Source organism: Hippichthys cyanospilos, chromosome 12 (genome assembly GCF_059441005.1).
Source record: "Hippichthys cyanospilos isolate Australia breed blue-spotted pipefish chromosome 12, RoL_Hcya_1.0, whole genome shotgun sequence".
Classification (NCBI taxonomy): Eukaryota; Metazoa; Chordata; class Actinopteri; order Syngnathiformes; family Syngnathidae; genus Hippichthys; species Hippichthys cyanospilos.
In genome coordinates this window covers 4,182,810-4,207,482 of record NC_142380.1, presented here as the reverse complement: position 1 = coordinate 4,207,482, position 24,673 = coordinate 4,182,810, and the positions used below count along the sequence as shown (strand labels likewise).

General features: G+C 41.8%; 2 protein-coding genes across 2 annotated transcripts; one reads left to right on the top strand and one right to left on the bottom strand.

Moving 5' to 3' along the window:
- Positions 1 to 85: 85 nt before the first annotated feature.
- LOC148414451 (alanine aminotransferase 2) lies at positions 86 to 4,971 on the top strand. The gene is made up of 11 exons (XM_088429791.1): positions 86 to 181; positions 254 to 343; positions 418 to 526; positions 1,289 to 1,419; positions 1,759 to 2,002; positions 2,074 to 2,153; positions 2,303 to 2,439; positions 2,524 to 2,698; positions 2,939 to 3,094; positions 3,926 to 4,038; positions 4,445 to 4,971. The coding sequence occupies exons 1-11, from the start codon at positions 86 to 88 to the stop codon at positions 4,533 to 4,535; spliced, it is 1,422 nt and encodes a 473-aa protein (XP_088285917.1). The 3' UTR covers positions 4,536 to 4,971.
- A 64-nt stretch (positions 4,972 to 5,035) lies between these two features.
- Positions 5,036 to 15,049, bottom strand: dhx30 (DEAH (Asp-Glu-Ala-His) box helicase 30). Its single transcript, XM_088430357.1, has 19 exons — positions 14,878 to 15,049; positions 14,575 to 14,711; positions 14,357 to 14,467; positions 14,023 to 14,259; positions 13,808 to 13,957; positions 13,588 to 13,740; positions 12,415 to 12,870; positions 11,903 to 12,286; positions 11,007 to 11,085; positions 10,823 to 10,927; positions 10,575 to 10,750; positions 9,548 to 9,754; positions 9,401 to 9,482; positions 8,364 to 8,557; positions 8,140 to 8,299; positions 7,520 to 7,677; positions 6,575 to 6,678; positions 6,359 to 6,498; positions 5,036 to 5,547 (listed from the first exon to the last, which is right to left on the bottom strand). The coding sequence occupies exons 1-19, from the start codon at positions 15,047 to 15,049 to the stop codon at positions 5,300 to 5,302; spliced, it is 3,453 nt and encodes a 1,150-aa protein (XP_088286483.1). The 3' UTR covers positions 5,036 to 5,299.
- Positions 15,050 to 24,673: the final 9,624 nt, after the last annotated feature.

Below are 24,673 nucleotides of genomic sequence, written 5' to 3'. Positions count from 1 at the left end.
TTAATAAAGCACACATTCCCTCTTTGTCCATGTGTTCTTTAACCAGATATCCACCTCTTACAGTTACACGAAAGCTGCTGCCGACATGCACGGGATGAGCTCAGAGATGAAGACGGTGAGGCCCAGCCAGTTGGCGGCCCTGATGGAACGAGCGGCTCACATCAAGAAGATGCTGGAGCAGGTAAGATCTGCCATGGAAATGGACAAAATAAGCTGCTGTGTTTGTAGTTTTCCTATCAAATGTGAACTCCAGGGTGCCAAGAAGCCCTACAAGGACGTGATCGACGTCTCCTGGGGTGACCCTCAGCGGGCTGGCATGAAACCTCTCACCTTTGTCAGACAGGTAGCGCGCATGGATGATGATGGCGATGATGCATTTTTAAAGCGCATACTTTTTGTTTGCTCACGCTGGAGCAGGTGCTTGCTGCTTGTTTTTACCCGCAACTCTTGGATGGCGACACCCTGCCCGCGGATGTCAAGCAACGTGCTCACAAGCTGCTCCGTTGCTGTGACGGCGGCAGTGTCGGTAGGGAGAAATCAATCAATCAATCAATCAATCAATCAATCAATCAATCAATCAATCAATCAATCAATCAATCAATCAATCAATCAATCAATCAATCAATCAATCTATCTATCTATCTATCTATCTATCTATCTATCTATCTATCTATCTATCTATCTATCTATCTATCTATCTATCTATCATAGATAGCTTGCTAGCTAACGAGCTAGCTAATTATCTATCTATCTATCTATCTATCTATCTATCTATCTATCTATCTATCTATCTATCTATCTATCTATCTATCTATCTATCTATCTATCTATCTATCTATCTATCTATCTATCTATCTATCTATCTATCTATCATCGATAGCTTGCTAGCTAACGATCTATCTATCTATCTATCTATCTATCTATCTATCTATCTATCTATCTATCTATCTATCTATCTATCTATCTATCTATCTATCTATCATCGATAGCTTGCTAGCTAACGATCTATCTATCTATCTATCTATCTATCTATCTATCTATCTATCTATCTATCTATCTATCTATCTATCTATCTATCTATCTATCTATCTATCTATCTATCTATCTATCTATCTATCTATCTTCTTGCTAGCTATCTGGCTAGCTACGCTAGCTAACTAGCCTGGACCTTAAATCCATGGAACGTTAATGGCAGGCTATGAACCTATTAAGTTTATCACAGGCTTGAAAGGCTTTATCAAAGATTTTTGTCATAAACTTTCAATTTATTCATTTCATTTCTTTCCAGGGTCATATACGAACACAGCGGGTATACCCGAAATCGTGGAGAGCATCGCTCAGTTCATCAGCCAACGCGACGGTGTTGCTGCCGATCCCGAGAACATATGGATCCACCCCGGCTCCCAGACATCGCTCACGGTATTCATTCATTTATAAATTTTAATCGGACCACACTTTGATATGGAGGCCTATCTGAATAACATTTAAATAATCATCTAATAATTAATGTAGTCCTAACATAAATTAGTTTGGCCCTAAAACTTCTTTAATAAATAACTAAAAATACTATATCTCATGTATACTGTAAAAAAATACAATAATGACATTTAAAAATGAAGCTGGAGCAATAACGGCTGAATAAAGCTTCTGAAAGCTGTGGTGATTGGAAAATTTGAATGGAATTTTTGAAACGTTTCACCATCTTCGGTTTTGAACGGCCTTGACATTAAACTGCACGATGTCGTCCGAACAACCAAGAGCATCTTGACGCTGCTGGTGGGCGGCGAGGCGTCCCCCGAGCGCGGGGTTCTCATGCCGGTGCCGGGCCACAGCACCACCCCTTTGTCGCTGACGGCTTTGGGGGGCGTCGTCATCCCCTACTTCCTGGACGAGGAGAGCGGCTGGGAGCTGCGGGCGGACGAGCTGCGGCGAGCGTTGGCCTCCGCCCGGGGCGGGTGCGAGCCGGTCGCTTTGTACGTCATCAACCCGGGGAACCCCACAGGTGCCGATGACGGAACCCCGCGTGCATCCGCGTCCTTTGTGTTGACCTTCCTGACGCCGGTGTTCCTCAAGGCCACGTCCAGAGCAGAAAGTCCATGGAGGAGGTCATCAGGTTCGTGGCGGAGAACAAGCTCTTCCTTCTTGCAGATGAGGTAGGGCTTTTATATTTAATACAGAGAAATAAGCCTATGGGAAGGTGTGGTACTTTTTGTTTCATTATTTAGCGCTCTCCACACAGGTTCTTTTTTTTAGAATTCTAGAGTCAATTTAGAAATGAGTTGAGTGACATCATTTCCCCCAGGTATACCAGGGCAGCATTTACGACAGCAACTGCGAGTTTGTGTCGTACAAGAAGGTCCTGTCGGAGCTGGGGCCTCCTCTGGCCCACACGCTGGAGCTGGCCTCCTTCCACTCGGCGTCCAAAGGCCTCTTGGGAGAGTAAGCCACGGCTCACGTGACACGCGCAGCGACTCCCGATTGGCCCGCTGCGTCCAATCACGTTCTTGTTTTTCCTCCTCCCAGATGCGGCCTTCGAGGAGGCTACGTGGAGCTGGTCAACATGGACCCCGCCATCATGCCGTACGTCCAGCAGATGTTCCATTTGATCACGTGTCCTCCCGTGGCCGGGCAGATTGCTTTGGAGCTGATGGCCAAACCCCCCCAGCCCGGAGATCCGTCGTACCCGCTTTACATGCACGTGGGTAGTGAGGGGCAAACGAAGCTTCATGAAGCGCTTGCGATATGTCTTTGACTCCTCTAGCTTCCTCTCCTTGGTCAAAGAGATGGGGAAATGTAGTCTTTATCTTCAAACCAAGAGCGCCATCTACAGGAGTAAAATAACATCACCGAAGCTTCGTGAAGCTTCGCGTTGCCATCATTACTTGTAAATCAGCTGGGGTTTTGTTCGGCCATGGGAAGAATATGTGGTGTCTCTTAGGAAAGGGAGCACGTGAGGAACACGCTGGTTGGCAACGTGAAGAGAGTGCTGCAGGTTCTCAAGCGGCTGCCGGCTGTCAGCTGCCAGCCCGTGCAGGGAGGAGCCTTTGCCTTCCCCAGGTTGCACCTGACGCCCAACGCCATTCGCAAAGCCAAGGTTGCCGTCAACTCATTTTTCGGCGTGAATGAAAAAAACAAACAGCTAAAAAAAACAATTAAAAGGTCACATTTTGACTGCAAAGGTCAAGAAGTTCAAGCTACTACCTGCACAGCTGTAGACTGCAGTTAATTTAATTTTTGCAGTTTGCAGGTTTGCGTAACTTGGTTAAAAAAAAAAAAAATAGAGATCGTTTCCAACACTTGATTGGTACTGTATCTAAGACTTTAGGCAGTAGGTGAGATTTTGCATGTGTTTCTTTTCAAATTAAGAGCAAATTAACTGGAACATTAAGCAACTTTGTATTGTAGTGTCTCCTTTGGAAAATGTTCTACGGCTTTAATTTGTCAAGTTTTATGTGGATGCACATTGTCATTTGCTCATTTAATCCCAAAGGCATATTTGTAATCTCAAGTACTCGTTGATATTTGTCAAGGTTTTAGCTAGGTGTCAAGGGTCTAAAAAAGGCTAGTTAAAAAAAAAGAAAGAAACACCAAACTAATTGATTACTTAGGGTAATCAAGGATTAAGATCATCAATTTCCTTAGGTAGTTAAGTACTAATTAAAATACTGTTGTAATTGATTACTTCAGGTAATGAAGTACTAACGCACTTAGGAAATGAATAAACAAATAATATATTATTGATTATGTGACTTAAATATTAAGAGAATTTGTTACTTCATGGACTAAGTTATTGATGACTTAAGTACCAGTACTTTTCATTTACCACCTGCCATTTTTTGTATATCGATAAAATAGAAATGACTGGAATTGAACATCAGGATTCTTAAAAGTTGCTTGAAGCTTGACTTGTTTAATTGCGTTTCAGGAGGTAGGCGTGCAACCTGACATGTTCTACTGCACCAGACTGCTGGAGGACACCGGCGTGTTGGTTAGTCCAGGATGCGAGTACGGACAAAAAGAAGGAACCTATCACATCAGGTAAGAATTATGGACTCAAGCACCAGGTCGCATAAAAAGTGTCTTTTGGATTCATTTTATTTATACACATTTAAAACACAAGTTTACTTGGAGGATTTACGGCACGCGGTCAATTAAAATATATAAAAAAAACAACACACAACTATCGTTGCTGTATAAAATAATTTGTGCCCTGATATTGACCCCTGGGGGACACCGCAAGTAATTTATCATTCTTTTGAGATGGCTCAACAATTCAGCCCAAGTTTAATGTTTCCAGGGGCCCTTGAACACAACTCCAAGCACTCAGCTGGTTTAATCGGCGCATACATAACCGATCACAAAGTTAGCTGGGTTTACAACTTCTGGTTTCAATTACTATCCGTGTTTTAACATGTATATTAATGGATGATATTTTATCGTACAGATTTTGCATTATGACCCCTGCAGACACAATGGAGGAGCTTCTGAGACGTCTGAGTGCCTTTCACTTAAAGTTTATGAAAGAATTCCCATGACCCCCCTTCCCGTTTTACACCAATCTTGTAGTACTACGAATGAAGCCCAATAGCACTGTAGTAGAAGCGTCATTTATATACAAATAATCTTGATCTTTTTTTTGATTGGTTTTGTCAGGTATGTAACGTACATTAATACAGCCGATTTTCGCATTTATCACGGTTTGACGTTTGGACATAATCCTGTTTGTAAAGTGTTGAATGTGAGGTTTTTTTTTGGATCAGCGGGCAAACGTTTTTTTTTAAAGATATTCATAGACTCCTACGTATATTTACGTGTTGAAAAGACATCCCTACTCCGTCCGCAAGAGGGCAGTGTTGCTATCCTGTTTGTAAAAGTAACGCATAGATGTGAACAGGATGTTTTGGCAAGTGGACATTACGTTTGGAAACAGTAAAATAGGAAAAGGGAACCGGTGATCGTTCCTGACGCGAGGCGCTTATTGAGGCGAAAAAAAGGTTGTATACAAAAGCAATTAAAAAAAAAAACCTCAACCATGTATCGTAAGACTTTTTTGTTGTTTATTGAAAAAGAAAGCCACAAGGACCATATAGTTATTTAAAATATAGCGTGCCATTTTCCGAAGCGTTCATCCTCACTATGGTCGCATAATTTAAAATATAAACAATAATTTCCAAACAAAAACAATGAACATCTGACTTTCCATAAGTCATTTAATACCATTTGAAAACCAAATGAAAAGATGTCTTCAAAAGTGCATGACGAACGAAACGAGCTAATAAATAAGCGACGGCGACGGGGATCAGTCCAGCTCGTCGTCATTCGGCGCCCAGGGGTCGGCGTCCGTGTCGTTGAGCAGCTCCACCAGCAGCGAGATGAGCTCGCCGTCCTGGCGGGAGCGCGCCGCGGCGGCGGGCTGCCGGAGGTTGCGCCGCACCATGGCCTGGACGGACGTGCGCAAATCCCACAGCAGCTCCCACGCGTCGGACCGCAATTGGCAGCGGGCCGGCGAGCGGCTCGACAGCGCCACCTCCACTTCGGCTCCGCTCACTGAAAACACAAAAACGACGCCCGCGTTTGGCTAGGGCAAAACCGACCGTTTTGGACTACAAAAAATATTTAAAACAATTTATAGATATAAATGGGAATGAGCAAAGAGGGTCAAAAATATTTGAGAAAAACAGCTAATAAACGCTGGAAAAAAACAAATTCAACACCAAAATGATAAAAAAAAAAAACCCAAAAACATTCTAAATTCTTATTTTTTTTTTTACTTTCGAAGTGAATCGAAGAACATCATTGGTTAAAATAATAGGGGAATGAAAAAAAAAATTAAAAAATCCTATAGTTGAAACAATTTAGATATTTCAATAACAAAAACCATAATTTGACAAACGAACAACTAATTTTAAAAATATATATACTTCAAAAATAAATTTCTCACAAGCATCTATGATCTAAAAAACAATCATTTAGTTGAAACAAGAAACAGGAATTGAATATTTTGTGTAAAAAGTTGAAAATAAAATGAAACAAAAATTATGTCAATTTACATTTTAAAATTGGAAAAAATTAATAATCCCTACAAAAAATCTGACGGGTGACAAAAACGATCATTGCGTCCCAAAAAAACCTCCAAATTACCGCAAAATGTTGAAATGTCTGAAAAAAAATATTAAACTGACAAAAAAATATTGAATACATTTTCTAATCTATAAAAATAAAATAAATCGTGCTACCACCATGAGAGAAAAAAAAGGAAAAATATATAGCGTAAGAAAAAACACAGTATATATAAAAACAAAGTCAGTTTAAAAATGAATTGAGAAACCAAACCATCACGAAGCAGTGAAGCTTTTACCGGTTTCGGTGACGTCGCAGTCGGTGAGGAGCAGCAGGGCGAGCGGATGGACGGCGGACGAATCGCGGATGAAAACCGAGTCGTTGGACTTGACGGCGCCGAAGAAGGTGAGCCATCGGCAACCCAGCTCTTCGTTTCCTCTGAAGAAAAAAAAAATAAAAAAGTTGAGAGAGAAAAAGGTCCAAAGAGAACCGTGACTCAAAAAGCTTGCGCCACCTGTTGACGGTCGAGCGGTGAAGGATGACGCTTCCGCCCGCAGTGCGGAAGGAAAGGCTGTTGGGACGAAAGCGCCCCCTTTTGGTCACCACGCCCCTCTTCACCTAAATACCAAACCGCAATGCTTTCAAAATACAGACGCCAAATCCACACTGCCACATTTCACCGACACCTCAACAACAACAAAAAAAAGTCGATCGGAACAGATAGGATCGTTTCACAAAAACAAACATAAAATAAAGATAAAGAAAAAAAGAAGTCAGCAAAAATTCTATCATTTACACACACACTGAAACACAAAGAATGGAACAATTAGGCTTAAATTCATCAACCAGAACCCCAAAAGATTGTTATTTTACTGTTATTCTTTTTTTTTTTTTTTAAATATGAAACTAAAAATAAAGTTTTAGTATGATGACTTCATAAAATACGCCAATTAATTGACGCACAAAAATTATATCAACCCCGAACCATGTAACAAAAATACAATAGTTATTTACAAAAAATAAAATAAATACTACTAAATACTACAACTAATTGAATTAAAACAAATAAAAAAACGAATACAAATATTAATTATTTTTAATAAAAAAAATCACAAAAAATGTTTAAACTTAGTAAATGTACGTAATACTTTTTTTCACCCACAGATCTGCGTGTGGATCAGTTCAATATTTGGGTGCTTTTTTAGGGGGGGGCAGAAACGGTTGATTTAATCTTTAACAAAAAATAAAATAAAAGTCACTTAATACCATTTTGAAAACCCAAGTGAAAAGATTTCTTCAAAAAAAAATAAAAAATTAAAAAAAATTATATATATATATATATATATATATATATGCACACTAACACACACACACAAAATTGCTAAACATATATGAATGACTAAAAAAAACTGCACTAAGGTCCCCGACTGGCATGGAGAAGAACGGAGGTCGGCGGCACCTGGATGAGGTTGGGGTAGAAGCCGGCCAGCAGCACGGCCTTGAGCAGCTGCTCCTGCTCGCCGTGCTGGTTGAGCGGCGACGAGCGGCGCTGGCACTCGTTGGCGCTGTGCGCCAGCTGAGCCTCGCGGAGATTCTCACTGAACTGGGAGATGAGACCTGCCGCCGCCACCAGACAAAAAAAAAAAAAAGTTAAAAACATTTGACATTGTTTTTTTTCCCCTAAATCACAAGTCATTCGTGTGATTTAGAAAAAAAGAGCGCAGTTGTTCCATACCTTTTTCTTCAGGTGAGATATTGGTGCTCCTGTGTTAATGTTCCAGATCAATTTACGTGCATTATTTTTTTATTTATTTACAGATCAAAAGGTTCTGTTAGTCAAAAATGTTTACTTTGATAAACTTTTACATTTTTTTCAGCTTCATACTAACCTGTAAAAAGTCAAATTAACATTTGTTGTAAGTTGATATAGACTGCTTTTCGAATACGTTAGCGTTCACTGCCATTGACGCCTATACAAGTAGAAAAAAAAAAAATCCATTTGAAATGTGTTTTATTTCAAGTTTTGCCCCCTCAAGACTGAAGGCACCGTCGTAAAATTAGCAGTTGATCGGAGCGTACCATTGATGAAGCGCAAGCTGGCCTTGGACAAGCAGAACTCCTCCAGGTAGCCATCACGCTGGAGGCGGTCGCCCTCCTGCTGAAGCCTCCTCCAGCCCAGCACGGCGCGACTCACGGCCAGGTAGTCGCTGCGGCTGGAGCCGCTCAGCTCGGCTTTGGCCTGAAACGCCGGCGCGCGCCGTGAGCGGGTCTCCCGGGGCGACGCCGACCTCCGACGCTCTCACCTTGGTCACCGCCGCTCGGTTCTGCAGGCTGTTGTGGAAGGGGTCCCGCGTGAGGCAGGCGGCCACCGCCAGCATGGGCAAGGCGCAGCGGAACAGGGCGCCCAGCACCAGAACTTTGCCGAGGCGCGGGTCGCACGACATGGACGCCACGCGCTCGCCCAAGGGCGTCAGCGTTTCCTGATGGTCCAGGACACCTGCGAGTGCCAAACAACGAGCAACAATTTGCTTTTCACATCTATTTTTTTTATCTTGTACGTGCACTCACAAAGACGACTTTAATTAATATATGGCATATTTAATTAATATTCTCATATTAATTTTTTTTCATCGTATAAAAGTACCGTATTTTCCGCACTATAAGGCGCACCGGATTATAAGGCGCACCCTCAATTAATGACATTTGAAAACGTTTTCAATAACAATATAGTAATACTCAAAGTAATAACAATAATAACTCCAATAATAACTCTAAACACTTAGCATAATAAGTCAATGTCAATATGAGCAACCTTGTTCAACTGTAAACACACAAAAGAAAAAAGTAAAGCTTACTTTATCACTTCATTCCCCATCTACCAATCCCAATCTCAATATTCATCCATATATAAGGCGCACCTGATTATAAGGCGCACCATCAGCTTTAAAAAAAAAAATAAATAAAAAATAAGGCTTTTAGGTGCGCCTTATAGTGCGGAAAATACAATAATTTATTTTCAAGACTCTTTAACATTTTTTCGTGATAGAAATATTGCGGTTTGGTTCTTGTGGCTACACCATCGCAGATTTTCATTTACGGTGGTAACGTTTTCTGTTTCAGGTGAACGGGGCCATTTTGTTTCCTTTTAAGTCACACCAGTCAAAAACAGTCATTTACGGTAGTTTAAAAAAAAATCCTCCACACCTACATGGGTTTTGATTTGAAACTGTATTATTTACCTTGCCATTTTTCCTTCTTCTGGCTACTACAGTTTCGACTCGTTAAAAGAGACTAAAACCGATCCCGATTGCGCAACGGGCAAACGATACGGAAAACTCACCGATGTCTTGCAGATTTCGAACGGCGTCCGACACGGCCTCTTGTCGGGGGCTGTCCAAAACTCGCGACAAGAAGTCCACGGCCTTCGGCAAAACGGGAGACGCCGCTCAGCATGACGCGTCGCGACGACCCGAGACGGAGGAGCTACCTTCAAGTTCGGACTGTGGATCTTGGCCTGGACCACCAGGCTCTCCAGGGGGGTGCGCAGGATCTCCGGGACGGGGAAGGGCGTCATGGCGTCCAGCCGTTTGCGCGGGAACAGATGGTAGGAGTGACCCGGCCGACAGCGTCCCGCTCGGCCCTTTCGCTGCGTCACGTTGGATCGCGATATCCATACCGTGTCCAGGCAAGACACCTGAGGGCAGCACAAAACCCAAAATCTTCATACAATAACTAAAAAAATGCTGATTTCTTTTACTAATACAACTTTTTCACGGTCATATTTGAGATTCTAAGACTGTATATTCAGATTTGTCTTTCATTTCTTTGTGGAGGTAAAATTGCGGCTTTTTAAAAATCAATATAACATTCAAGAGTTGTAATATCGCAAGCTTTTTGTCAACATTTTTTTCCCCTCAATAAAAAATATTAAATATGTTTTATATTTTTGTCTCTGTAAAATAAAAAAACGTTTTGTGTATTTTACTTTTTTCTATTAGCATATTCTATGTAAATACAAAAACTATTCTTGCATAATGACTTGTTTTCAAAAATACAACTTTGCTCAGAAAATAAGGTATTTTTTAAAACTATGTAAAATATTTTAAACAGTTATCAATACTTAAAGCGTTTCATAACAACTCAGCTGTTGTAGTGTTTTATAATGACTTGTTTTCATCAATATAACTTTATTCATATACATTTCATAAATGAGTAAGTAATTAGAATGGTAATTACTAGACTACTAAACAAGTTTGTTTCATAAAAATACACATTTTAATGCTTTGTGGTTATGTTATTTCATCTACAGATGACTTCCTGTTTTAGTGCAACTTTTTTAAAAAGTTGCCATCAGTACTTGCTTTATTTGGAAAGAATAATAATTTATCTTTGAAAAAATAACGAAGCCATCATACAATATCTTTATCTTATATGTTAGTTTTTTCCTCATCTCATATTTAAATTTAAAGAATGATCTTTTTTCTTCAGAAAATGCCATGCGTACGTGACCTTACTTTGGTGCGTGGGTCGTAACTATGCTCTTTGTGCGTTCCGGCGTCCACCACGTGAACGATGTCGTCGATGGTGATGGAGGTCTCTGCTATGTTGGTGGCGAGGACAATTTTCCTCCGGCCCTCTGGGGGGCGCTGGAACACAGCTTGCTGGTCTGCCACCGACAAACTAGAATGCACTGAAACGAGAAAGGAGATGCTAGTATTTCCCCCCCCCCCCCACAAAGATGGACGGATGTCTGGACTCTTACATGGCAAGATCATGTGCAAGCCAGAAGAAAAGTGCGGCTTCCTCTGCAGCGTCTCCTGAACCGTCCTGATGTCCTGCCATCCAGGCAGGAAACACAACATGGCGCCTGTGCGAGGAGGGACGTTTTCAATGCGGACTCAACGAAGCGATGGAAAAGACGGGAAAGGGCGAAGAGGTTTCCGAACCTGGTTCGCCGCGTCTGTCAATGTGCTCGATGACGTCGGCCACCAGGTCCAGATCTGGATTGACCTCATCGCTTTGCCTCTGAAGATGGAGGGAGTCGCTTTATTAGGCACACCTTTGCTATTCGATGAAAAGGGCTGAGTAAAAATGTCGCTTTTGAAACAACGCAACATTACTCTTCGGCTTTCACTGTTGAATCTTTTTAAAATGGGTTAACCTATTGAATATTTTTTGGAATAATAATCACTTCATCAATCATGATTAGCATTTAAGGTTAAGGTTATACCTAACCTAATAACTTCCTGTTCTTCTTCTCCTTCTTTGCCTTCTTCTTGACAAGGACACTGGGCACGTTTGGTGCTTGACTGCCCTCTACTGGTTAAACGCGTAAACCAAAGTCACAAACTTCAATTACTACTACTAACACCAACTAAATACTAATAACTATTATTATCAGTAAGTGTTTTTAAGTACATAAATAGCATCAGCAACTTTGCCACTAGATTGTGCACTAAGACAAGCAATGTTAAAAATAGAGATCAAGATGGTCTTAGCATTTGTGTTTTTTTTCTTCTTCTGCTGATGTGTTAAGCCTTTACCACTTTACAATAGTTGAACATTATTTTTTTATCATTTCTTTTTAATCTGGAAATGATCCAAAACTTGTGAAAGATTGTGAAGGGGGGGGTTCTGTCCCTTTCCACCACTGAAACACTGCGTTCGACTGCTAGAATGATGCGCGTGGAAAACGGCGGCGCAAACATCGTTACGGCAGAGCGTCAAGGAGAATAATTTTGTCTAACCTATTTTTAAAGTCCAATTACCCGGCGTGGTCGACATTTTTACCCAGCCCTACATTATTCAGATGATGCTCAAAGCATAAACCATCTATTCTCACCTCATTGGTCGACTCTTGGCACTTGTCAAGTGGCGGGGGCCGCCCCATTTCTCTCAGCACGTCCTCCAGGTACTTGTCCCGCACGGGGTGCATGAACCCGGGCACCTTGACGACGGGACATCCTCCGAAGTAGTGAGCCAGCCGCTGGTTGTCTCCGGTGGCGCTCATCAGCACCACCCTGAGGTCGGGGTTCTTGCTCATACAGGAGCGCAGCAGCGCCAGCAAGAGGTCCGTGTTGATGTCGCGCTCGTGGACCTCGTCCACCACCACGTGGGAGACGCCCCTCAGGTTAGGGTTGGACTGCAGCTTCCTCAGCAAGACGCCCACCGTCAGGAAGAGCAAGGCTCCGCCGCTCTGTTCCGGTGGTCTGCTCTCCAGTCTCACCTGCGATTCACCGGTAACCGTTTAAGCCTTTCGTTGCCAATGACGGCTATAGACGTCAGAGATTGATTTTTCCTCTGAAGGCTTGACAGATTTGAAGACTGAGTCCGATAAGTTAAATGGTCATCTACCTGATAGCCCACGGTATGTTTGAGAGCAGGGCCCATCTCCTGAGCCACTCGATGGGCCACCGACACGGCGCTGATCCGGCGAGGTTGCGTCACCAAGACGTTGCACTCGGCGCCGCGTCCCTCCATCACGCCTTCCTCCAGGAGGAAGCGAGGAATGCGAGTGGTTTTGCCGCACCCGGTCTCGCCGGCGACGACTACGGCCCGGGAGGCGCGCACGGCCGAGACCACGCGCTGCCGGTGGGCGTCGACCGGCAATTGCGTGCTGGAGGACGGCCCGGCGGTTTCCCACTCCTCCTGGAGTCGCTCGTTGAGGCGGCGCGTCTCCTGAGGGGATCGCGGCCGGTAAGGTTTGCCTGTGATGGCATCCAGCGTAAAGTCTTCCTCATCTGACGCCTCCTGGTTGACATCGTCCTCTTCGTCCTCGAAGAGCCTCTGAACTTCTGCTTCCACCGGATACTGCCATCAATACAAGAATTCAACAGTTATGATGATAACCAGTCAAAAAAATCAGGGTATGGCTGACCGATATGGCCCAAATGTTCATGAAAGTATTAAATCCAACAATTATGAAATTTGAAATTCTTCACAAATGTACTGCGCAAAAAACAACTATAACATATTTTAAAATAGCTTTAATGTTAATTTTACATTCATAGCTCTTGCTCAAATACCATAATTCTTCAAATAAGTTTCTTTTTCTCTCGCGACGCAGCTCGAGTTCCCATAAATACCCAAGTTGCGCAGCATCTGTTTCACCAAGTTTATGATTGTGTGTATATGCCAAATCAGCTTGAGACATCATAACTTTACATGAACCTCTCTGTTGTAGTAATATACAACAAAGATGGGCTCGGACGTTGGTTCAGTCAACTCGCTTCTTTTACTGAAAATAATGCCGTAACAACCTCAGCTAACACTAGCTGCTGTTAGCTCCAACATGCACTGGCTCCTAACAGCCAACTGATGTCAGTTCTAAGTAAGAATATGGCTGATAAAAAACAAACAAACAAACAAAATAACACATCTGTGCGTCAAAACTTGGCTTATATTGAGAAATCTTTGTTGTGTAAAATGTTCCTTCGCTACATTTTGCGCCATCAGTGCTTTGCAGTGGCATTCGACAGCGCATTCAGGTATTTAGGAAAACGTGAACAAGACAAAATGGTGACTGACCCGTGTGAGATAATCCCTAATGCGCTCTTGCAGATACGTGGGAACCTCCACCCGTAGAGGGCGCCGCTCACGTTCCCCCGCCTCCCTCACCTTGGCACCATGGTACTTAGCGTGGGTTAGCGGGTTGTTGTTCTTGTCCAGCAACTGTAGCTCCTACAAGAAGCAACACGTGGTTGTGACAAAGAAGGAAAAAAAAAAAAAAGTGCAAATTCTACGTCACCTTCAGTTTCACGCAGGCAAGAGCCGCCGCTCGCTTTTCTGCCGTGACTTTATTGCCCCCCGTCGCAACAAAGGTCATTTCCTGCGGCCAGCGCAGGGTCAGCTCGCACGTCTTGAGCTTGCCGCCTCTTGTCTTGAACCGTATCATCTCCTGTGACATATACAAATTTGTTAGGATGTGATTGAGTGGGAACAGAGATGACGATGAACCCTTACTTTGCAACTTTCGGACGACGTGGCCACCTGGACCACCCTGGTCAAGAGATCTTTGGGATAAGGGAAGAGGGAGAGCGCTTCGGAAATTTCAATTGAGTTTCCTGGTGGCGGCTCGGATTTAATTCGGCTGTCGGACCAGGAGTCTTCGTCATCATAAAGAGGGGAACGCACTCCTCCTCTCCCTCTGCCGGATCTCCTTCGGGGGAGCTGATTGTCAGGACCGATCACACCCATTTCCTACCACATTAAGAAAAAATTGGTATGCGTGTACCCTGCTTTATTAGAATTTTAAACTTGCCAAAAAAAATTATATTTCATTTGAACCCAAACGTACCTTGAGTTTGTGGCAAGCTGCTGCAGCAGCGAATCTTTCGGCATCACTTTTTTTGGATGCGTAGCCGTCTTCCTCGATCTTGCAGGGCCACGACAAGGTCACAGTGGCTTTCTGCACATAATGGAATACAATGATCATGGCTACAACAAGATCACGATGACTTACTAAACAATATTGGAAAAAAAAATGATCCACAACTGTATACATGTTTTCCTGACCTTAACGCCAGCTTGCTCCGTGCACGTGTACTGGATGAGCTCGGACAGGTCGTTGACTCCCAGGGAGCGAGCGATGGTGTTATTCAAGAGACTTTTAGGGTCTGGGAACTCATGTAGCAAGTTGGAGCTCAAGTTTCCTACGCGGTAAAAATGGAGGTGAAAATCAAGCTAACTCAAAGGATATTTTACGCCAGATTTTAAAAATAAAGGGAGAGACAGGTTTAATGTGATGTTTTCGTACACAAACGTGTCCTTGACATCTATAGCGGCAGCCGCTTCAGCTAGCTGTCGGGTGTCACTCACCTCGTTTAGGTTGGAAACGCGACGTATTGTAAGGTCGAAAGCTGACCATTTTCGTCCCACGCCAGCGCATCTCTCCGCCCCAGTGCGAAGTTGTCGGGACTCGCGTCCGAAGACATTTGCCGAGGGTGTACAGCGCTCTCTGACACACGAGTGAAACACCGGGTAGCGCCATCTTTGAACTACAATTTCTTCTTCGGTGGTAGCGTGGGCAAGGAGCTAATCAGCGGCCACTGGCGGGAGTATGCAGCCATTTCATGTACAGTCCTGTATATGTTTTTATTAGCGTGTGCGGTTTTCTTTTGTTATTCATCATTTTGGAAAAAAGTATCTTAGCATTCAATACTTGGATGTTTTTTGTTGTTTCCTGTGTTTTTAATTTAATTGAAAACAGAAGAACAAAATGAGGGGGCTAACATGTAGACGTACAGTGCTATTTTTATTACTGTTACCTATTTTATATTTATTATTTATAACTTTGACGTTAAATAAAATATGATGTATAATACTAATAAATATACATGTGTTATATTTACTTATTTCGACTTATATAAGTCATATTTTTATTGTCATACATGTATTTCTTTCTAGACTTCGCTGGAAATAAAAACACACAAAAAAAAATCACAAGCACTGTAAGAATAGTGCCAATGGCATTATTTATTCGTGTGACACTCAAACTTTACTCTTGTGCATTATTTTGACCATTTTTTCGTCATTTTCTTTAACATCATATGAACGTAATATGGGAAAACAATCAATGCATGACATCATGTTATTTTCCAAATAGATTTTCCAAAAATGATATCAAAGTACAGGATTTCGGTTTAGCACTTGTGTCATATTATTTATTGTGATTGACCAGCAAAAAATATAATTTCAAATTTTGTGTACAAATAACACTTCACCACAAGATGTCACCATTGAAGTGAAGGCCCATGTTACTGCGCTGCACTTGTTGAACACACATTGAACACATTTTATGCATAAACAAAGATTAAAAAGTAACATTTGGTACATGATGCAAAAAATAAACAAAACGTGAACCGGGTAAAAGTTCAAAATTAGGTAAAATTCTATAATGTTGTTTTGTGTTTTGTCAATGAACGACAAGAAATAATACTAAATTGAATAAAATTGCAATACATTGGATTTTGTCAAACTTCGACATTATTCCACCGTTGAATGTTACTCACAATGTATCTTTGTTGGGTTTGTTTATTTCTATATTTTTTTCAAAGTCTTTGACAACAAGGGTATGGTTTTAATTAGCTGCAATTGAAGTTGTAAATACAGATTTGTTTATGTAATTTAGCATTCTTTAAAAATAACGTAATAGAGCTAATGGATTAATGATTGACAAATCAAGTTTTGCCAGGTTTGTTTGGGTTCTCTTTTAATTATGATTTCTATATTTCTAGCATTTTGCTCCAACACCATTGTTTTTAATATGTGAAATAAATTACAAGTAAATTATTCTTCAATGAATTGAAAGAAAAATGAAAAGTTTTGAACAAAACAAACTGTTTGAGTCAGTGAATGAGAAAATTCCAATATATCTTGTAAAAAAAACAAACAAAAAAAACTACATTTTCCTTGCCTATTGGCATTATATGCTCTATTTCCTGGGAAAATAAGGGAAGGGAGCACACACCTGGAAACATCTCATCACTTTTTCTCCTGCGTTTCCACACACGTGAGAACCAGGGGGTTCGCCTCAGCTTTGGCGTTATCTGCAGGATGGGCACGACCACAGGCGTTGACACGGTATCTCTTTTCAATGCAGGGTGTAAAAAGGACCGTGATAAGATGTGTAATGGAGAAACGAGGTGCAATCGTAACGTCAACGTTGTGGATTAATTAAGCTCAAATACAACAGTCTCTTATTTCACACATTAAATATTTAATAAAATGAATTTTCCTGTCTATCAGTAATATCGCTATGGCGTAAACTGACCATAGCTGCCGTGCACTATGAATGCGCGTCATGTTTCTCGTACCAAGTAGCGCAGACAAGCCGCTGCACGTTCACATGCAATATGTCAAACACATGTCATAACACTTCACTAGAAAATGCGCTCAGACCTTTAGGTTAAATGGCCTCAATGAAGCTGGATTGAGAAGCACTGAAATGTTGCTAATGTCCTTTAAACTTTCTCCTTGACTGTTTAGGTAAAGTCACGCACCATTGTTTTGGATTTCTTGATCAGTATTTGCATGACGGTACGAGTTCTCGGATCGCGCACCGACAACAGCGACCTCTCGGGGTCCCCGCAAAAAAAAAGTGGGACTTTTCCGCACTCCCGGGGAAGTGCTGCACGCAGCGCGGCCGACGCCTGAAACAGCAAGAAGCGGCGCAGACGCAGCGTCAGCCTCCAAAAAAACCTAAGCCGCAAATTATGTCTGGAACATGGAAAAGATCATGTGGCCCCCGCTGCAGGGCCGAGCAGGGCCGGCAAGAGGGAGCCGCTTTAGCGGTAACGGGGTTGGGATTGGACGGATACGATTTACATTCCTTCTCCAAGGATGTGATATCAAGACAAGGTCAGAGCGAGGCTAATGCACGACACGAGCAGAGCAGAGGGAGGAAAGGCGAAGCATGGTGGCGCTAGACTCAAACAAACTATTTTTTTCCATTAACAGCCATCTCATTTATCGCAGAAGCCGTCACTTAGATTAGAGTCTAATGTGATGCGTTTACGCAAAATCAGGCATCTGCCTCAGAAAATCAAAGTTGAGATATTGGTATATTCCGAGTTTGGCATTTTTTGGTACTGAAAGACTGACGTTTTGCCCATGGACCGCCGAATGACCAAAACATTCTAAAAACGACAAATTAAGACCAAGCGGAGTGCTAGTGCATTCGTATGCAGCAGCAGCTACTATTACGAGAGAAAGTGTCATTAATGTATTGCACTGAGTAACAATTTTTTATTGAGATAGCTGAGCATGGCTGGATGGTCCAAGTTTGAGTGTGTTTCAGCAAAGGTTTCATAACTGTGCCGAAGTACATGCCGCACACATTGTTTTGCTCAACACTTTCATTGTACAGAATTAAAGTGCAAAGCAATTTTTAAAATTAAGTATCAAGAGAGTTTTACTCATTTCACATTTTAAATATGATTGGAACGAATAAATCGCTCGCACATAATTGACCAAAGAATTCTGGGATGTCTTTTCATTCAAGTAGGGCACATCAAAAAGTGACATTTTCACTCTGATTGGCCCTTAGCCAGGAAATGCAAGATAGAAGTTTTTAAATTCCCCAACAAAAGGCATTAAATTGTAAATTAAGCTCAGCAAAACTTTGCTTTTTACTTGCAGTGTATATCATAGATGAAATGTGTATTTTAACCCAAGTGAAAAAAAATGAATGGTTGACTGGATGCGCTGCAAATAATAAAAAAACTATTTAAAGCACAATAACATTGAAGTCTATGCGTTCTTTTTACTTTTCAGACTTATTGTAGTTATTCTCTATATTTATGCTGTGCAAGATGCCAGCAGCCATGAATAACGAGCAGTAGTATCACTCAGATTAAATCAGTGGAACTTTAAAACATTGCGCTTGCTTGTGACCATGCGGGGACTATTTTTGAAACGCATGCACTAATTTTAGTTGTCCTGTTCATCTCTATTGTCCGCTGGTGGCTGTTGTTAAGAATAACTGCTGAGAGGAGCCATCGCATCAATCATATGACACACAGAGTACAGTATTTGTCTGGGTATGCTCTGAACTTTTTGACTGCGGATTATTCCTAGTTCTATTTATTCCGATTGTTCCGTTATGCACCTTCCGTATACACCTTCATATTTTTCTGCTTCCTATCGCTGATGGGATTCCTAGGATGGTGGTCCTCCTTTTTTTTTTGCTCCGTCTGTGAGATGCGAATATATTAAAGAGTATATTTTGACTGTGTGAACTATTTCTAGTAAATTGTCTTATTTTCTATTACGTCAACGATGCCACGAATGACTCGCAAGAGGAGCCATCGCATTAATCGTGCTATGACACATTGTTGCCTCGCAACTAATCTCCTCTAAATTTCCACGGACAGTCTGTCTGGTTTAGAACAAGAACCCTATTGACTCTTGATAGCTGAGATCGCAGCCGTGCAAACCGTTAGCGCGTGTATCGCTAGAACCCAAATAGCAAGACGTTCAAATCATATCCAATCCGAGTGATGACTGAGCTCAATGAGGTCGACGGTCAAATGAGTTTGTGTTTCAAGCTTTCTGGCATCGCGCTTTGCGGGGTAACGGATTGTTTGCTGAAAGCCAACCGTTATAACAAAGCTACAATCACGCATCACTTTTCATTTCTACGCGGAGCAAAAGTTGAAATATTAACGGCGGTGTTTATTTTGGGATGCTAGGCCCTCTCGAGGAAATACCTCAAAGTCCACCAACATCCGACGAGCTGCACATTCCGTCTGCAGACCTCAAAGCCCGGAGGTGCCTCGTCGTAATTGCACGGGAATCGAATCCAAAAGTCTGAAAAAGAATCAACTTTTCTGCACCTTTCGCTCCAAGTAAGAAGGGAAATCCAATATGGCGGTTTCTGGCTGGCTCTCTGATACTGGCGTCGGAAAACCAGTTTGCTATCGCCAGGGGACTATTCAGTGAAGTAACGTTAAGGAATAATTTGAAACACAGAAACACCTTTCAAATCATCTGGATGCTGCAGTGGCTCTCGTAATGCAGAATAGGATCTCTATTGTTGGACGTGTGCTCCTTTTAATATCGCTAGACCTGCCAGGACATCTTTCATATTGTGTTAGCATCAGTGCTAGCAATACCTCTCAGAGCATTTTTTTTCCTCCTTGGTACAAACATGGATAAACATTGTTTCAAATCAGACATAATTCCTTTTGCAAATGAAAAAGAAGCTCAGCTTGTTTAGCTTTGTCAAGCGAGCTAGCTTTCAAGCAAGCTAGCTTTGTCAAGCTTAGCTTTCTAAAACTACATTCAAACAAATAACTAGGATCTGAATACAGCATCTGTGAGAGGTTGAGACCATTTGTGTTTTATTTGACAATAAGGATCACTGAGTAAAAATTGCTTAATTAGCACTCCATGCTAGCAAACTAGCTTTGTCAAGCTTAGCTTTCTAAAGCTACATTCTGTCCAAAGAAAAGGAAGACTTTCCTTTTTGTAAACAAATAACTAGGATCTGAATACATCATTGTGTGAGAGGTTGAGTCCATTTGGGTTTTATTTGACAATACGGACCACTGAGTAAAACATGCTTGATTAGCACTCCATGCTAGCAAGCTGACTTTGTCAAGCTTAGCTTTCTAAAGCTACGTTCTGTCCAAAGAGAAGGAAGACTTTGCTTTTTGTAAACAAATTACTATGATCTGAATACAATATTCTGTGAGAGGTTGAGTCCATTTGTAGATTATTTGACAATAAAGACCACTGCGTAAAGATTGCTTGATTAGGACTACATGCTAGCTAGCAAGCTAGTAGCTGGTTGATTAGCTGCCACGTGCCCGCCATTTGCGATCAAAAAGTGCATTTTGTTTTTGTTTGTTTTTGTTTTTTAGCTGAAAAGGCTCAGAAGAAAGAAAAAAAAACTTTTTCAAAAAGGAGAGCCGAGTGAAAGTGCTGAGCGCTTAGCTGCGTTATGTCACACGTGATCAAAACACCTATATACGTTGTTTTCAACATTTTAAACTTATCTCACTTCCAATCTGTCACCTGCGAGCGTGTAAAAGAAGGAGGTAGAAGATTCTAAAGTGTCATCAGCGTGAAAGGAGACTCTCCTGACACACCGGAGAGATTAGCGTCCATTAGCGAAGCCGTTGCCGCTACCGCCTACAACAGTTATGACAGCTCTCAAATTCAAAACACAGGAGCCCGTTAGGACCACACGCTTTTAACCCACATTGGCGGCGGGGAGCCGGATCGGGGCCGACTAAGATGGGTGTGGGAATCAATTATCCCACTCCAGAGACACGCAGGGCCAGTGGGCATTGCAGCAGGATTAGTGTCCATTCTTGTCATGTACTGACAAACCCTCCCACTGATCTCCTTAGAAGAAGCAGGTATTATTAAGCGGCCTCCTCACTGGGGGCCCATAGGCCTTCAATCCCTATGTGGGAGTGAGTGACAAGCTAATAATGTTGGAGGGGGGAAAAAAAGGGGGTGGAAATGCATTCCTCTGCCTTCAAGTGCTCACCTGTGGAAAAATCTCCAATGAGCTCAAAGTGAAATCATGCAAAAAAAACCAACAACAAAAAAATGAAAACCTGACTTGACCATACCACCACCATGTTTTATTTACCTTATGATCTTGGCCTCTGTATGAACTGGCCTATGAAAGTGTAGATGAGAAGCTTTTTAATATCAAAATAAAAGGGGAAAAAAACCCTTGATAGTAATTTTTTAGCCCACTAGTGTTTTTTTTAATGCTTTTTGCTAGATATATAAAGATCAATGCTACAAATTAGGTCAAAAAACAGAATATATCCAGCCATTCAATTTCTATAACCCCCTATCATCACAAGGGTCGCAGGCTTGCTGGTGCCTATCCCAGTTGACTTCGGGAGTAGGCCTGAACTGGTTGCACACCGGGACGAACAACCAATCACATCTAAGGACAATTTAGCGTGTCCAATACGCCTGCCATGCATGATTTTGGAGTGATGGAGGAAGCCGGAGAGAATCTGCACAGGCTCGGGGAGGGCATGCAAACTCCATACAGGAAGGCCGGAACCAGCCGGATTGAACTCGGGTCCCTTGACCCATTCAATGCCAGGGACGTATTTTCACATTTTTTTTAAGAGTCCAGACATTTAGTCCCAGACACTTAAGTATTGATTTAATACTTAAGTATCTGGAAATTAATGTTCCCTATTTACTTCTGTATCAATTGTCCGGACTCTTAAAAAAACGTAAAAAGCCGTCCCTGGCACTGAATGAGTTAACTGTGGGGCATCTAAGCTAACCATTGTGCCGCAGTCATTATACATTAGCAGTAATATAATGCAAGCACTTATTTTCAGTTTGGCATTCACTAAGTCACCTATTTCAGAAACCAATCCGTTGTTATTCGAGAACCTTTTGCTTATATTTGCAGTATTTTTTTTCTATAAGCAGGATTCCACCAATAAGCAGTTAGACCGATTTGTTTTTTTCAGTTTCAAATAATTATTTTGGAACAAATAGGACGCAAAAGAAAAAAAATCGCCAACTGAGACCGTACAATAATCCAATTCGGTTTGTTGAATCCAAAACCTAGAAGGTCGAGCGCAGCCCAGGTGCGCGCTCGGAGCGCGGCCAAGTTGGCATAGGACCCGGCCCGTGTTTACGTGCCACCATCCAAGGCGTGTGCGTGCGCGCACACACAAAAGATGTCAGGTAGTAGCTGAGCCGCTGAAAGCTGTTTACACAGGCTACGAGGGAGGCTTGTCCCCCGCATAAAGCTGGCAAACCAAGATGTTATCTATGAATCAGCGCCCGCGGCGAAAACAAATTGTGCAATTACACATTCTTTAATCGCTGCTACCTCGGCTGACCATGTCAACGTGACAGCTGAAACACGCATCGTATTCATGACGACTCATTCGCCTTTCATTATAATGGAGTGTTTTACAAACACACTTGCGTTCCTTCAGGGGCTACAATCTCGTGTGGAGGGAAGCCAAAACATGACCGCAAAAAAAGTACCGTATTTTCCGCACTATAAGGCGCACCTTCGATTAATGACATATTTTGAAACCTTTTCCATATATAAGGCGCACCGGATTATAAGGCGCGCCCTCAATTAATGACATATTTTAAAACTTTTTCAATCACATTATAGTAATACTCAAAGTAATAACAATAATAACTCTAAACTCTCAATAGCATAACTCAATGTCAATATGAGCGACCTTGTTCAACTGTAAACACACAAAAGAAACAGGTAAACGCTTACTTTATCACTTCATTCGCCATCTACCAATCTCAATATTTATCCATATATAAGGCGCACCTGATTATAAGGCGCACCATCAGCTTTTTAAAAAAAATGAGGCTTTTAGGTGCGCCTTATAGTGCGGAAAATACAGTACATAAAAAACTATAGTAAATAAAGTACAAATAAATGTCAAATTAATAAATTAAGATTTTAAATATTTTTTAATGAATTTTTAATTCATTAAAATTGAAAGCATAAAATGTACACAACAGTGTTTCTCCTCTTTTTTTCTGTTGTTTTTGTTACGCTAAAAAGCCAGTGCTTAACGTTTCAGAATGATTTGGCATAAAATTGGGTCAAACTGACACAAAAATTGCGTCGGTTCTTTTTTTTGACCCATAATTGGGTTATTTTTAACCCAAATGTTTTTTTTTTAACACAATTTAGCCACAAAATTGCTACTTGTGCCAATTAAAATGCTATTAATTTGAAAATAAGTCCTGTTCTGCTCATTAAAAGCAATTAATTACATTTGCTGATACCTGCAAAAATACTATTTAATCTCAAGTATCTCCAGTTTGAAACCCTTGTGTTTAATGGCCCAAATAATTGGGCTTCATTAAAAAAAAATGCTGAATTTCTTAACCTGTCCTGAAAAAATCCATATCACATAGAAGAAAACGCAGTAAAAATCAAACGACACATCAAGTTTTGAAACTTTTTTCATTGCCAAACTTTGACACCCCCCCCAAAAAAAATGTATCTGTTGTTCTGTGTAGAAAAATACAGTAAAGTTTTCAAGACATCACACTTGGCGAATAATGACTTTTTTAGGGGAACGAAAGGACACACAAAGCCGAGCTTTTATTTCAAGCAGCGTTTTAAGTGCGTAGCACCCGTAGACCGATTGCTTTTAGCATGTTTAATAAACAAAATCGAAAGAACATCACATTCAATTTGTGGAGACGCGTGAGCGCGCCCCCGCGCTTCCAACTCACGCTACTAGCTGTTAGCGGCGGTTTGACAATTCACGCCTCAGCGATTTTACACATCGTTCTTCTAATCCTCAAATTGAAAGCGGTAGCGAGAGGACTAAATATTTTTCATGAGCGGGCCTGCCAGAGCGTTGGGGTTACTCGCCGGGATGATTGATAGCTCGCCGGGAGATCTCAATGGTTGTCAATTTGACAGGTGATTAGCGAGTTTGGTTTCGGCGCGCTTGTGAAATGGCCCGCGGCGGCGGAGTTGCCGACAAATTTGTGAACTGCTCGTGAACTCGGCCGGCCCGCACGTGCGCGGGATTCTAAAACCGGAGCCGGAGTCTGGTCCAGGCAAGACCGGACTGATATTTAACCCGGCTGACAATCTTTAACCCAAAACCGACTCGACGTGGAGCCCCCCCACCCCCCGTCTGTCTTTTTTAATCGCGTCGTCGCCTTGGCCGCGCTAGACTAATCTGACATGAATATCGGCGGATGTTTAGAACACCAGTTTAGAACTACCCCCCCTCACAAAAAAAAAAAAAAAAAAATCTCCATGCATGATATGATCACCTATGCTGGGTGAAGATCCAGGGCCACTTTCAAGCAACTGCTGTACGCAGTCCACGGTCAGCTATGTCAGTGGTTCTCAACCTTTTTCAGTGATGCACCACCTGTGAAATATGTTTTCAGTCAAGTACCCCTTAACCAGTGCAAAGCATTTTGGGGTTTAAAAAAAAAAAGACCTAAAACATGCCATTAGAGTCTGATTTGTTAAACTTAAGAAACTTTTTAACTTCATTCGTATCGGTCCACAAAAATAATGAAGCGAAACTCTTCTTTTGGATAGTAGAAGAAACAAACTACAGAGCATAACACTTATTTTATGAACTTATATTTTTCTGGAACATTT

What these genes read in the sequence shown, in the direction of transcription:
- LOC148414451 (XM_088429791.1), top strand. Translation starts at nt 86, where the DNA reads ATGCACGGGATGAGCTCAGAGATGAAGACGGTGAGGCCCAGCCAGTTG. An exon ending in CTCTCACCTTTGTCAGACAG is followed by an intron (nt 344 to 417) that starts GTAGCGCGCATG and finishes ACGCTGGAGCAG; the next exon opens with GTGCTTGCTGCTTGTTTTTA. An exon ending in CTGTGACGGCGGCAGTGTCG is followed by an intron (nt 527 to 1,288) that starts GTAGGGAGAAAT and finishes ATTTCTTTCCAG; the next exon opens with GGTCATATACGAACACAGCG.
- dhx30 (XM_088430357.1), bottom strand. Translation starts at nt 15,049, where the DNA reads ATGGCGCTACCCGGTGTTTCACTCGTGTGTCAGAGAGCGCTGTACACC. An exon ending in GTTACGACCCACGCACCAAA is followed by an intron (nt 9,755 to 10,574) that starts GTAAGGTCACGT and finishes TGCTGCCCTCAG; the next exon opens with GTGTCTTGCCTGGACACGGT. An exon ending in ACCGAGCGGCGGTGACCAAG is followed by an intron (nt 8,300 to 8,363) that starts GTGAGAGCGTCG and finishes CCGGCGTTTCAG; the next exon opens with GCCAAAGCCGAGCTGAGCGG.